A 14,480-nucleotide genomic window follows, 5' to 3' on the forward strand; every position below is an offset into this window, starting at 1 on the left:
AATACTAATGCACATCACATTTGTCAGATTTTTATTTGTTTAAAATTTTGAAGACCATTTATCATTTTCATTTCACTTCACAATTATGTGCTACTCTGTGTTGGTCTATCACATAAAATCTCAATAAAAAAACTTTTAATTTCATGGCTGTAAGGTGGAATGTGAAAAAGTTCAAGGGGTATGAATACTTTTTCAAGGCACTGTATGTGCTATACACAATATATTAGCAGGAAAAATTCTGTGTTTGAGCTTAGACTTTGGACACATACTGTATGCATGAGTTTTATGGCTAATTATGTAGCAACTGTTTAACAAAGGCTCTGCGATGACCTGGTGACTTGTCCAGGGTATACCCTGCCTCTTGCCCATAGTCAGCTGGGATAGGCTCCAGCTTGCCCATGACTCTGCACAGGATAAACGGTTACAGATAATGGATGGATGGATGTTTAACAAAGAATGTTTATTAGTGATAAAAGTTAAAGTATAAATACTTGTTATAGCTCTAGTATAACTGACTAACAGTGTACAAAAAATAATGCATAAAAATCTTTCCATCTTTTTCATAGGTCAACAACCTGTTTGTAAATTTGCCATTTGAGACAGAGGGTGGTCAGCTTTCCATATTCCACAGTGGTTACTTTGGAGTTGTTAAAACAGATTTTGGCATGAAAGTGAAATTTAACTGGCATAGTTACGTTGAACTCACTCTCCCCAGCACATACAATAACCTGGTAGGAGGTCTCTGTGGCAATTGGAACGGGAACTTAAATGACGACCTGACCTTCCCAAACAAAAGCATTACCAAAAACCCTACTGCGTTTGGAAACAGCTGGAAAGCCAGAACGGACTCTGATTGCTTGGCAGAGTGCAAGGGCCAAAAGTGTCCCAAATGTGATGCTGCTGACAGGAATAAGGATGTTTTTACAAAACCTTGTAGCCTGATTACAGACACAAATGGCCCATTTAAAGCATGCCATAGCCAAATCAATCCCACCAAGTTCTATGAAGACTGTGTGTATGATATGTGTATGTATGGTGGTCATTCTACAGCCCTGTGCAGTGCACTTACAGCCTATATGTCTGCATGCCAGACAGCAAACGTCATAGTGGAGAAATGGAGAACTGATAGTTTCTGTCGTAAGTTGTTATATACTGTAGTATTATGAGAATATTTCTCCTTAATTATGTATTCCAATTCCCAGCCCTATCCCTTCTTATTTAAATATGGCCTTCATTTCATTTCATCTTGATATCTATTATCCATTGCACTTGCAAGTGACCATGTGTGTGTGTGTGATTAACTAGTCTCCGATACTCTCTTCACAGCTGCATCCTGCAAAGCGAACAGCCGCTATGATGTGTGTGGTGCTGGATGTCCCCAGACCTGCAACGGCTTCACTGAGCCCACGGCTTGCCAGCGTGAACCCTGCATTGAAGGCTGTGTGTGTGATGATGGATTTGTCCTGAGCAACAGTGAGTGTGTGCCAATGGAGCGATGCGGATGTGCATATGAAGGCCAGTACTATAATCTGGGCCAAGTCTTTTACCCCAAAGGCAAGTGCAGTGAGAGGTGTGTCTGTGAGGAGCAAGGAAATATCACATGCAAAAATGATTTCTCCTGTGGTCCCAATGAGCAATGTGAAATCCGTGATGGGGTTCAAGCCTGCTATCCTGATGGCAAAGGATCTTGCTCAGTCTTTGGATCTGGGACCTACTACTCATTTGATGGGAACCATATCAGGGTGCCAGGAGACTGTGTGTACAGACTGGTGGAAACAGTCCAGACTGAAGATCAGAAGTTGATGCCTTTCAATGTGACAGTGCAGGAACTATCATCTGACATAGTGGTCACAAGAAGACTCAACATAGACATAGACAATTATATGATTGGCCTGATTCCTGGACATCCGTGGGAAATAAGGGTAATTTGTTTTGTTGCATTTTTATTCATATGAGGTGATATTGTGAAGATGTCCAGATGCCAGCTATAGAGACAAATATTGCTTGAGAATTGCATTACCATTCAAATGATTTGTAAAGTGATAGATTTGACAGTTTGTTGTTTGTGGGAAAGTTTTCTTCTTCATCTTCCAGTCAAAAAGATGCAGTTTTGACCAGTTTCAGCTGAAAATTTTCAGTGACATCCCTAATAAATATACTGTAATATATTAATCTTAACTATATACTTATTTAAAGTGACCCAAGTCAAACACACTTGGGGCCTGGTCTCAAACACCGATAACTATAACTATACCTATACTTATAACTATGACTATGCCTGTGCCTGAATTTAGTTCCAGTCTGGAGCAGTCATACCACAACTATAATCCCGACTATAATATCAGTTGGTCCTGACACTCAGGTAAATAAATGCATGCAACTTAGAAATAGTCATGGAAGTTTTTTCCAAGTAGTAGTACATTATTCCGGGTCATACTGTACAGCTTGGACTTCAAAACAACCCACGTACACACTCCGGTGGTTGATAAAATACGGATAGGTCACGGACTACGGAAATATAATAAAAAAAGGATACAAAATACAGAATGGCTATGGATTTTAATATGGATGCATCACGGATGCTATTAATTTACAGATTGGTCACGGACGCTTCAGTATATTACAGATTGGTTACCGATTTCATACGGATGATGCCTCACACATAAAAAATTAAGAAGTCTAAAACAATTAAATGTCTGGACTGCTGAAGTTCATAATTAAAATATCTTACCTGCATTTATATGTTTACTTTATTAATTTACTATTGATATTTCACGGAAAATATCACATATCCGTGAATAAAAAGATCCGTGCTTTGTATTATATTTTTTATTTTCCATGAATCCGTATTCTGTGGCTTCAGGATGCAACAAGGATGTACAAAGATGCCCAGGGAAAAATAACATGAGCTCAGACAACGTCACACGTAAACAATTACCTGATTGGTCAGATGTTTTATCTGATCAGGTCAAGCTCACCGATACGGATAAACCCCGGCCTGGGCTATAGGTATCGTTATCGGTCTGGTGTGAGCACCAACCACATAAACTACAGGGGACCGATTTATTAGGATGCAGTGCTGCTGCACAGCAACCTATGGGCTCCCCTAGGTTATAACATGAGCTCATGTTATTACCCATTACATTATTTGTCTTTTTACCTGGTAAGAATGGTAAGAACCATCCTTGGGAATTGTAGCTATATTCTTTTTATTGGCAGGTGGATGAAGTGAAAGCTTTTCTCCCTGTAACACTTGAAGAAGGACTGGTGAAGGTCTATCAGAGTGGTGCATTCATCGTCTTGGAAGCCTCTTTTGGACTGAAGGTGACCTACGACTCCGTGTCAGTGGCCACAGTTGAAATCCCTTCCACTTACAAAAACGCTGTTCAAGGTCTGTGTGGTAATTATAATGATAAGTCAGATGACTTACTAATGCCAGATGGTAAGCAGGCTTCCTCCGCTGAGAAATTTCTGGAAGCTTGGCTGGTGATTCAGGAAGGAGTGATCTGTCACACAGGGTGTCCACCAGGCTCCACATGCTCAGAGACCGAAACAGATGGAGACAATGACTGCAAGATCCTCACTTTGAAGCAAGGCCCATTCTCTCACTGTTACTCCAAAGTTCCACCTTCACCATTCTATGATATGTGTGCAAAGGATGTCACATCACATCCAGAGGACAAGACGCTTGCTTGCCGCTATATTCAAAACTATGTGGTTCATTGTCAGCAAGCTGGTATCTCCATCAGCAGCTGGAGAAATGCAACCTTCTGTTGTAAGTAGCTGTATGATACTATTATTTTGTAGCTATATCTAATTTTGTATTATATCTTTGTAGCTATTTTATTTTGATAGCTACATCACTGGGAGTTTGCCTGTGGTTTGTTTACTGGGGTTTAAATAGTACTAGTATGGTTTGTTAATGGAGGCATGGTAGCACAATGGGTATCATTGATGCTTAACAGCTCCAGTGCCCCCTTTTTGCCCCTGAGTTTGGGTGTTCTCCTTATGTCCATATGGGTTTCCTTTTAAACATGCTGGCAAGCGGACTGCTGACTCTAAATCACCCCTAGGCATGAATGAGTGCATAAATTTGTGTGTAAATGGTGCCTTGTGATGGGGACTGGTGTCCCAGCTAGGGTGTATTCCCAGTTCATGCCAAGTGTTCCCAATCCACAGTAATCCTGACCAGTATAAATCACTTACTGAAAATGAATAAATGAACAAGTGTTGTTAATACTTCATCCATTTTTCCTTTTCTTCTTTTCCCAGCAATGACCTGTCCTGAAAAAAGTCACTACGAGCTATGTGCGGACACTTGCGCATCAACTTGTGCCAGCCTTACCATGGCACCTAGTTGTTCAGAGTGTCTTGAAGGCTGCCAGTGTGATGAAGGCTATATCTTTGATGGAGGAGACTGTAAGCTTGTAGAAGATTGTGGTTGCTTGGCGGAAGGAATATATTACAAGGTGAATTGCTTCTCTAATCGATTTGTTGTCTGACCTGGCTTCTTGCAAATAAATCAGTCATATATTTAAAATATACATTCCTACAGTCCGGGGAATCAGTAGTCCGAAGAGACTGTATAGAGACATGCACCTGTAAAGCTGGACAATTCTCTTGTCAGCCTATGAACTGTCAGGAAGATGAGATCTGTCGCAAACAGGATGGCATTCCAGCATGTATACGTGGTAAGTAAGTGTCATCTCATCATTATGGAAATATATCAAAGATGTGATTTATAATAACGTGGCCTTACTTTATTCAAGATCTCTGCAGCAAGAAAAAATGTCGTGAGAAAGAACAATGTGTGGAGAGGAACAATACAGCAGTGTGTGTGCCCACCTCTAAGGCCTCATGCCAAGTTATCGGAGACCCTAACTATGAAACCTTTGATGGAAGCAGGGTTACTTTTCAGGGTATTTGCTCTTACGTTATGGTTAAGACATCAGGTGCAGACAAAAGCCTGCCGGAGTTCAGCATCATTAACAAGAACAAACTCGGCCAGACTAAACTTGGCTCTTACTTAAACACAGTCACCGTGAAGATCCAGGGCCATGAAATCATCATTTTTCAACATGACCGCAACAATGTGACAGTGAGTAAAACCCATCATTTTTTCTTATACATAAAAAATATTATTATCATAGCAGATCAGTCATAATAATAATAATAATAATAATAATAATAATGAGAACGTATTTCTGGACGGGGAATTGGTTGAGGGAACTTGGAAAGAGGTCTGGCAGAATGTGAAAAAAGTAATGAAAAGAGGTGTTGCTTCAGAAAGAGAGAATGACCACCATCAGAAACTATTTCAAAGTGAAACACATAGAAATCAAGACAAGGAGTGTAACATCTGGCTTAAACATAAGCTTGATCCCAGAAAAACAGCGGCGATAATGACAATGTTAGAACAGATGGTTGAGACCAGAACATGGAAAACTTTCACGGGGGTTAGAATGTAGAGATGGAAAATGTCAAGTGTGTGGAAAACATAATGAGACAGTACATCATTTACTTGTGGCGGCACAGTGGTGTAGTGGTTAGCACTGTCGCCTCACAGCAAGAAGGTTCTGGGTTCGAGGCCAGTGGCTGATGGGGGCCTTTCTGTGTGGAGTTTGCATATTCTCCCCATGTCTGCGTAAGTTTCCTCCGGGTGCTCCGGTTTCCCTCACAGTCCAAAGACATGCAGGTTAGGCTAATTGGTGGCTCTAAATTGACCGTAGGTGTGAATGTGAGTGTGAATGGTTGTCTGTGTCTATGTGTCAGCCTTGCGATGATCTGGCGACTTGTCCAGGGTGTACCATGAAATCCTGAGTTTAGTCTTAGGAAAACATCAACTGCTCGGAGACCAGACTTCAGTTTGGAGGATCAACAAAAGAAAATAATATGGATGTGTGACATGGCATGCCACAGAATATCTCATCTCATTATCTCTAGCCGCTTTATCCTTCTACAGGGTCGCAGGCAAGCTGGAGCCTATCCCAGCTGACTACAGGCGAAAGGCAGGGTACACCCTGGACAAGTCGCCAGGTCATCACAGGGCTGACACATAGACACAGACAACCATTCACACTCACGGTCAATTTAGAGTCACCAGTTAACCTAACCTGCATGTCTTTGGACTGTGGGGGAAACCGGAGCAAACCCACGCGGACACAGGGAGAACATGCAAACTCCACACAGAAAGGCCCTCGCCGGCCCCGGGGCTCGAACCCAGGACCTTCTTGCTGTGAGGCGACAGCGCTAACCACTACACCACCGTGCCGCCACCACAGAATATTGAAAAAAAAAAAACTATCACAGAGAAAAAAATACAATATTGACAGCTAACATTTGAAATTCGATAAAAATAATAATAATAATAGTAATAAGGCAGGGACACACGGTACATGTGGTTCCATTGGTGAATGGCTGTTCAGGTGGTGGTATCCCTGGTGTCACCAAGAATTAAAGGAAATCTTCAGTGAAGAGGAGAAAGCTCGCTCTGTGGTTGGAACAATGCAGAAAATAGTTCTAATGGATGGAGAAACAACTATCTGGAAGGTTCTATCAGGTCTAATCAAAAGTACAATTGACGAGTAAGGTGTTGTGAGTTCTCAAGTGGGTTAACAAACTTTGGTAACCCTTTTTATTGGCTCTTGGCTTATGTTAACAGCTATAATAATAATAATAATAATAATAATAATAATAATAAGAAGAAGAAGAAGAAGAAGAAGAAGAAGAAGAATTTAAAGAAAACTGCATCACACCCTTAAAATGCAGCTCAAAGTGCTGTACTTCACAGTGTAGAGTCAAAATAAAAGTAAAACAAAGGGTACACAAAAAATAGCAAATTAGGCAAAAAATGCTGTAGTAATGCTATAGTGACAGAATGAAGGAAAAATAACCATTTAAAAATAATAAAAGTGTGTCAAAATAGAATATAGAAGAACATTAATGTAAAAATAATATAAGACTAAGACAATAAAAAGTAATTAAAATCTAAAGTGAGGGGAAAAAAGGTTTTTAGCTGTTTAACAAAATTGCTTCACCTCTTTTTAAGTTTAATACATGGAAGACTAGTACTTAAAAAAAAAGCAATTTGGTATGTAATTTATCAGGCGCTGTGGCATTACGAGATTAAATAAATTAGTAGTAATACATTTTTATATTTAGTTCTAGTTTACCATATCTACTAAAATACACCAATCATTAATGCAGTATGATTGTATAATAATGAAATTCCCTCCTTTGTGCTGCCAAGATTGATGGTAAAGAATCCATGTTGCCTGTGAGTCTGGACTCTGATCGTATCAGGATAACTCAGTCAGGAATACGGGGAATCCTGGAGACAGACTTTGGTTTGGAGGTCACTTTTGACTGGGGTGCGTTCTTCAAGGTGACCGTATCCAGTAGCTACTATAAAAACCTAGTGGGCATGTGTGGAACCTACAATGATAACCGCGATGATGACTTTGTCACACCGAAAGGCATTGTTGCCACAAATAACACAGAATGGGGGCAGTCATGGAGCATTCCCAACAACGACCCAAATTGCTGGCACTTCCCCTCATGCTCTGAAGAGGACAAACGCCAGTATAGTGGCCCAAAGTTCTGTGGCTTGCTAGAAGACAAAACTGGGCCTTTTGCTAGCTGTAACAATACAGTTAAAACAGGCCAGTTAAAATACAGGTGTCTCTTTTATACATGTCTCACTCACGGAAAGCATGATGACTACTGTAAAGCCATGACCTCTTATGCAAACATTTGCAGGTGGGCAAAAACGACTGTGTCACCGCAGTGGAGGAAGATTACTAACTGCAGTAAGTAATTACTGGTGCATTCTATTAAACATGTATTTATCATTCATACAAATGCACTTGGCAAAGAATTCAACGTGTATCTGAACTTATTTGATGTCTAATCTGAACAGTTTAATCAGACAGTCACTGGAGTGTTCCTGTGTGATAAGTGGTGTGTTGCTCATGAATATTCCTGATGTGCAGAGCTGGGCAAATAATCAAGAGGAGGAAATTGGGGACTTATGATCTTCACCTGTGATTTAAAAAAAAGTAATCAATGGCATGCGGAGAAACGTCTGGATAATTGTTTTAGCTAATGTGATCAATCAATCAATTAATTTTTTTCTTGATATTGAATGCTTGCAAGATTTCAATAAATAAATATTACTGTATAACAATCCAATGGTGTGTGTTACTGTGCATATCATTCGCAAAATCTAACAATGAATTAAAATAAAAATAAAAATCCATCCATCATCCGTAACTGCTTATCCTGTGCAGGGTCACGGGCAAGCTGGAGCCTATCCCAGCTGACTATGGGCGAGAAGCGGGGTACACCCTGGACAAGTCGCCAGGTCCTCACAGGGCTGACACAGAGACAAACAACCATTCACACTCACATTCACACCTACAATCAATTTAGAGCCACCTATATGTCTTTGGACTGTGGGGGAAACCAGAGCACCCAGAGGAAACCCACACAGGCACGGAGAGAACATGCAAACTCCACACAGAAAGGCCCCCATCAGCCACTGGGCTCATCCCAGAACGTTCTTGCTGTGAGGCGACAGTGCTAACTACTACACCACTGTGCCACCCTCAAAGAAAATTCCTTAATATCTTAAATATCTGTGAATCATGTGGTGTTGCAGCCAAAAAGCTCCAGGGTTTGATCCTCTACTCAGATTACTGTCTGTTTTAAGTTACACGTGTCCACATTCCTTCGGGTTTTCCAGTTTCCGTCAAATAACACACTGGCAGATGGATCAGCTACAGTGGTGCTTGAAAGTTTGTGAACCCTTTAGAATTTTCTATATTTCTGCATAAATATGACCTATAACATCATCAGATTTTCACACAAGTCCTAAAAGTAGATAAAGAGAACCCATTTAAACAAATGAGACAAAAATATTATACTTGGTCATTTATTTATTGAGGAAAATGATCCAATATTACATATCTGTGAGTGGCAAAAGTATGTGAAACTGTAGGATTAGCAGTTAATTTGAAGGTGAAATTAGAGTCAGGTGTTTTCAATCAATGAGATGACAATCAGGTGTGAGTGGGCACCCTGTTTTATTTAAAGAACAGGGATCTATCAAAGTCTGCTCTTCACAACACATGTTTGTGGAAGTGTATCATGGCATGAACAAAGGAGATTTCTGAGGACCTTAGAGAAAGCATTGTTGATGCTCATCAGGCTGGAAAAGGTTACAAAACCATCTCTAAAGAGTTTGGACTCCACCAATCCACAGTCAGACAGATTGTGTACAAATGGAGGAAATTCAAGACCATTGTTACCCTCCCCAGGAGTGGTCGACCAACAAAGATCACTCCAAGAGCAAGGCATGTAATAGTCGGCGAGGTCACAAAGGACCCTAGGGTAACTTCTAAGCAACCAAAGGCCTCTCTCACATTGGCTAATGTTAATGTTCATGAGTCCACCATCAGGAGAACACTGCACAACAATGGTGTGCATGGCAGGGTTGCAAGGAGAAAGCCACTGCACTCCAAAAAGAACATTGCTGCTCGTCTGCAGTTTGCTCAAGACCACATGGACAAGCCAGAAGGCCACTGGAAAAATGTTTTGTGGACGGATGAGACCAAAATAGAACTTTTTGGTTTAAATGAGAAGTGTCATGTTTGGAGAAAGGAAAACACTGCATTCCAGCATAAGAACCTTATCCCATCTGTGAAACATGGTGGTGGTAGTATCATGGTTTGGGCCTGTTTTGCTGCATCTGGGTCAGGATGGCTTGCTATCATTGATGGAACAATGAATTCTGAATTATACCAATGAATTTTAAAGGAAAATGTCAGGACATCTGTCCATGAACTGAATCTCAAGAGAAGGTGGGTCATGCAGCAAGACAACGACCCTAAGCACACAAGTTGTTCTACCAAAGAATGGTTAAAGAAGAATAAAGTTAATGTTTTGGAATGGCCAAGTCAACGTCCTGACCTTAATCCAATCGAAATGTTGTGGAAGGACCTGAAGCGAGCAGTTCATGTGAGGAAACCCACCAACATCCCAGAGTTGAAGCTGTTCTGTACGGAGGAACGGGCTAAAATTCCTCCAAGCCGGTGTGCAGGACTGATCAACAGTTACTGGAAACGTTTAGTTGCAGTTATTGCTGCACAAGGGGGTCACACCAGGTACTGAAAGCAAAGGTTCACATACTTTTGCCACTCACAGATATGTAATATTGGATCATTTTCTTCAATAAATAAATGACCAAGTATCATATTTTTGTCTCATTTGTTTAACTGGGTTCTCTTTATCTACTTTTAGGACTTGTGTGAAAATCTGATGATGTTTTAGGTCATATTTATGCAGAAATATAGAAAATTCTGAAGGGTTCACAAACTTTCAAGCACCACTGTAATTGTCCCTCGGAGTGAATGAGTCTGTGATTGTGTGTGTGCATGGGGGGCTGTAGGGTGGCACGGTGGTGTAGTGGTTAGCACTGTCACCTCACAGCAAGATGGTTCTGGTTTCAAACCCAGTGGCCACCAGGGGGCCTTTCTGTGTGGAGTTTGCATGCTCTCCCCATGTGTGCGTGGGTTTCCCCCACAGTCCAAAGACATGCAGATAGGCTAACTGGCTACTCTTAATTGTCCATTGATCAAGTTTGGAGAGGGATGGGCTGTGCCAAGTTTAAAATGCCCTAAATGCACCAATGATGGACTGTTAAAATGTCATCACCTGACCAGCTATGGGACAAAGCAGATGGTGGCCTGTGATGGACAGGAGTACCATCCAAGCTGTATTCCTGTGTTACACCCAGTGTCCCAGATCCACTTTGTCCCTGATGAAGACAAAAACATCAGTTAAACTCCTGCAACTATACCACAACCCTGAAATTTTCAAATTGAAACCATAGATAGTTTTTTCCCCTTGAATTACACAACATCTTTCCATCTTTGACAAACCTCCAGTGACACTGTTTGAACTAGTAAGTATGTAAGTACCATCATAGTGCATTTCCCTGCAAAGGAACTCAAATTACACTGGAGAATTCCTGAAAAATGAAATTGCTAGCTAAAGCATATGGTATGTCTTTTTCATTTATGAATGTTGAATGTTGTAATTCACCATAAGTTGTAATTTAGTTGTAGTTTTAATTCATTTGATTGTCTGTAGCAAATGATGAATATATTCAAGAAAGGTGTTTTGAGGCTTAGGTCCAATCTAACATCCCCATTCCCTATCCGATCACGAGGCGAGGCTTAATTTTATCTATCTGTTTCCATGACACTGACTACTGTGAATAGCTACAACTATACATAGTATAATTAACATTATTCTATCGACATTCACTGGATGTGAGCAATCGCACGCTCTGATTGGCTACCCTACTATTAGGCTATCAGCTCATATACCATGAGTAGAGAAAAACAAAGTGCCAGAGTGTGTTGCTGAACCAACCGAGGATGAAATAAAAACTCTACTCAAAAACAAACCCCCAAAAAATAAAAAAATTAAAAAAATCCGCAACAAAATATGGAATAAAAGTATTTGATGGCAAGAACATATTTTTTTTATTTTTCAATAATTATTATTATCGCATTTTCCACAAATTGTTCCTGTCATTTCGCTGGTTTCTTTACATTGTAAGCGGAAATGATTTTGTCAGACGTTTTGTATAAAGATTTTATTTATTGAATTTGCAAAAAAATAAAAATGCTCTGTTTCTCAAAATCCAGTGACTGCAGATAGAATAAAACAGTTATTCCACTCAATCTCATCATACATGGCTTATAGCCGACTTGGTGCTACGCTATCAGCTCATGTACGACTCGATTTCATGGAATAACTGTTAAAGATATCATTTCAGATGTCACAGCCTGGAGTGAATGGAAAGCGCACCTCTAAATAATCATGTTTATTAAAAATAATTTAATTTCAGCAGCACATATACTACAACTACTAAGCTAAGAGAGATGAGACTGAGATGGTATGGGCACATCCTGAGAAGAGATGCAGAGCATGTTGGAAGGAGAATGCTGAGGATGGAGCTGCCAGGCACACAAAAACGAGGTAGGCCAAAGAGGAGATACAGTGGTGCTTGAAAGTTTGTGAACCCTTTAGAATTTTCTATATTTCTGCATAAATATGACCAAAAACGTCATCAGATTTTCACACAAGTCCTAAAAGTAGATAAAGAGAACCCAGTTAAACAAATGAGACAAAAATATTATACTTGGTCATTTATTTATTGAGGAAAATGATCCAACATTACATATCTGTGAGTGGCAAAAGTATGTGAACCCCTAGGATTAGCAGTTAATTTGAAGGTGAAATTAGAGTCAGGTGTTTTCAATCAATGGGATGACAATCAGGTGTGAGTGGGCGCCCTGTTTTATTTAAAGAACAGGGGTCTATCAAAGTCTGATCTTCACAACACATGTTTGTGGAAGTGTATCATGGCACGAACAAAGGAGATTTCTGAGGACCTCAGAAAAAGCATTGTTGATGCTCATCAGGCTGGATAAGGTTACAAAACCATCTCTAAAGAGTTTGGACTCCACCAATCCACAGTCAGACAGATTGTGTACAAATGGAGGAAATTCAAGACCATTGTTACCCTCCCCAGGAGTGGTCGACCAACAAAGATCACTCCAAGAGCAAGGCGTGTAATAGTCAGCAAGGTCACAAAGGACCCCAGGGTAACTTCTAAGGCTACGTTTACATTAGACCATATCTGTCTCGTTTTCTTCGCGGATGCACTGTCCGTTTACATTAAACCGCCTGGAAACGCCGGGAAACGGGAATCCACCAGCATCCACGTATTCAATCCAGATCGTGTCAGCTCCGGTGCTGTGTAAACATTCAGAATACGCGGATACGCTGTGCTGAGCTCTAGCTGGCATCTCATTGGACAACGTCACTGTGACATCCACCTTCCTGATTCGCTGGCGTTGGTCATGTGATGCGACTGCTGAAAAACGGCGCGGACTTCCGCCTTGTATCACCTTTCATTAAAGAGTATAAAAGTATGAAAATACTGCAAATACTGATGCAAATACTGCCCATTGTGTAGTTATGATTGTCTTTAGGCTTGCCATCCTTCCACTTGCAAGTGGTAAGTGATATGCGCTGGGATCACACACACAGCAGCTCAGTCCCGAATCACAGCTTGTTCACTTCACTCGCGTGCTCTGTGAGCTGCACAGGGCCGGAGTGCGCACCCTCCAGAGGGCACTCGCTGTTCAGGGCGGAGTGATTTGGAGCGCAGGATGCCTGCGGAGCCGAGCGTATCCGTGTATTGGTATTGCTGTGTGCACGCAAATCGTGTATTGGTGTTGCAGTGTGCACACTAATCGTTTTAAAAACGTTAATCTGATGATCCGCTGATATGGTCTAATGTAAACATGGGCTAAGTAATTGAAGACCTCTCTCACATTGGCTAATGTTAATGTTCATGAGTCCACCATCAGGAGAACACTGAACAACAATGGTGTGCATGGCAGGGTTGCAAGGAGAAAGCCACTGCTCTCCAAAAAGAACATTGCTGCTCGTCTGCAGTTTGCTAAAGATCACGACAAGCCAGAAAGACTATTGGAAAAATGTTTTGTGGACGGATGAGACCAAAATAGAACTTTTTGGTTTAAATGAGAAGCGCTATGTTTGGAGAAAGGAAAACACTGCATTCCAGCATAAGAACCTTATCTCATCTGTGAAACATGGTGGTGGTAGTATCATGGTTTGGGCCTGTTTTGCTGCATCTGGGCCAGGACGGTTTGCCATCATTGATGGAACAATGAATTCTGAATTTTACCAGCAAATTCTAAAGGAAAATGTCAGGATATCTGTCCATGAACTGAATTTCAAGAGAAGGTGGGTCATGCTGCAAGACAACGACCCTAAGCACACAAGTCCTTCTACCAAAGAATGGTTAAAGAAGAATAAAGTTAATGTTTTGGAATGACCAAGTTAAAGTCCTGACCTTAATCCAATCGAAATGTTGTGGAAGGACCTGAAGCGAGCAGTTCATGTGAGGAAACCCACCAACATCCCAGAGTTGAAGCTGTTCTGTACGGAGGAACGGGCTAAAATTCCTCCAAGCCGGTGTGCAGGACTGATCAACAGTTACCGGAAACTTTTAGTTGCAGTTATTGCTGCACAAGGGGGTCACACCAGATACTGAAAGCAAAGGTTCACATACTTTTGCCACTCACAAGTATGTAATATTGGATCATTTTCCTGGATAAATAAATGACCATGTATAATATTTTTGTCTCATTTGTTTAACTGGGTTCTCTTTATCTACTTTTAGGACTTGTGTGAAAATCTGATGATATTTTAGGTCATATTTATGCAGAAATATAGAAAATTCTAAAGGGTTCACAAACTTTCAAGCACCACTGTACATGGATGTGGTGGGAGAGGACATGAAAGTGGCAGGTGTGGTAGAGAAGGATGCAGAAGACAGGGAGCAATAGAGATGAAAGATCTGCTGTGGCGACCCC

General features: G+C 40.9%; 1 protein-coding gene across 6 annotated transcripts in view; it reads left to right on the forward strand.

The window, feature by feature from the left end:
* Positions 1 to 8,113, forward strand: part of LOC132867395 (IgGFc-binding protein-like) — a 69,656-nt gene extending 61,543 nt beyond the window's left edge. For 4 of the 6 annotated variants that reach the window (XM_060900276.1, XM_060900274.1, XM_060900277.1 and 1 more), the window contains 8 exons: positions 567 to 1,137; positions 1,327 to 1,922; positions 3,220 to 3,775; positions 4,273 to 4,469; positions 4,556 to 4,691; positions 4,770 to 5,098; positions 7,250 to 7,808; positions 7,919 to 8,113. In XM_060900276.1, coding sequence (XP_060756259.1) covers positions 567 to 1,137; positions 1,327 to 1,922; positions 3,220 to 3,775; positions 4,273 to 4,469; positions 4,556 to 4,691; positions 4,770 to 5,098; positions 7,250 to 7,808; positions 7,919 to 7,923 — 2,949 coding nt within the window. In that variant the 3' untranslated portion in view covers positions 7,924 to 8,113. Of the gene's footprint in view, positions 1 to 566; positions 1,138 to 1,326; positions 1,923 to 3,219; positions 3,776 to 4,272; positions 4,470 to 4,555; positions 4,692 to 4,769; positions 5,099 to 7,249; positions 7,809 to 7,918 lie in introns of those variants that run through there. The other 2 variants (XM_060900278.1, XM_060900279.1) reach the window with 2 other exon arrangements.
* Positions 8,114 to 14,480: the final 6,367 nt, after the last annotated feature.

Source organism: Neoarius graeffei, chromosome 19 (genome assembly GCF_027579695.1).
Source record: "Neoarius graeffei isolate fNeoGra1 chromosome 19, fNeoGra1.pri, whole genome shotgun sequence".
Lineage (NCBI taxonomy): Eukaryota > Metazoa > Chordata > Actinopteri > Siluriformes > Ariidae > Neoarius > Neoarius graeffei.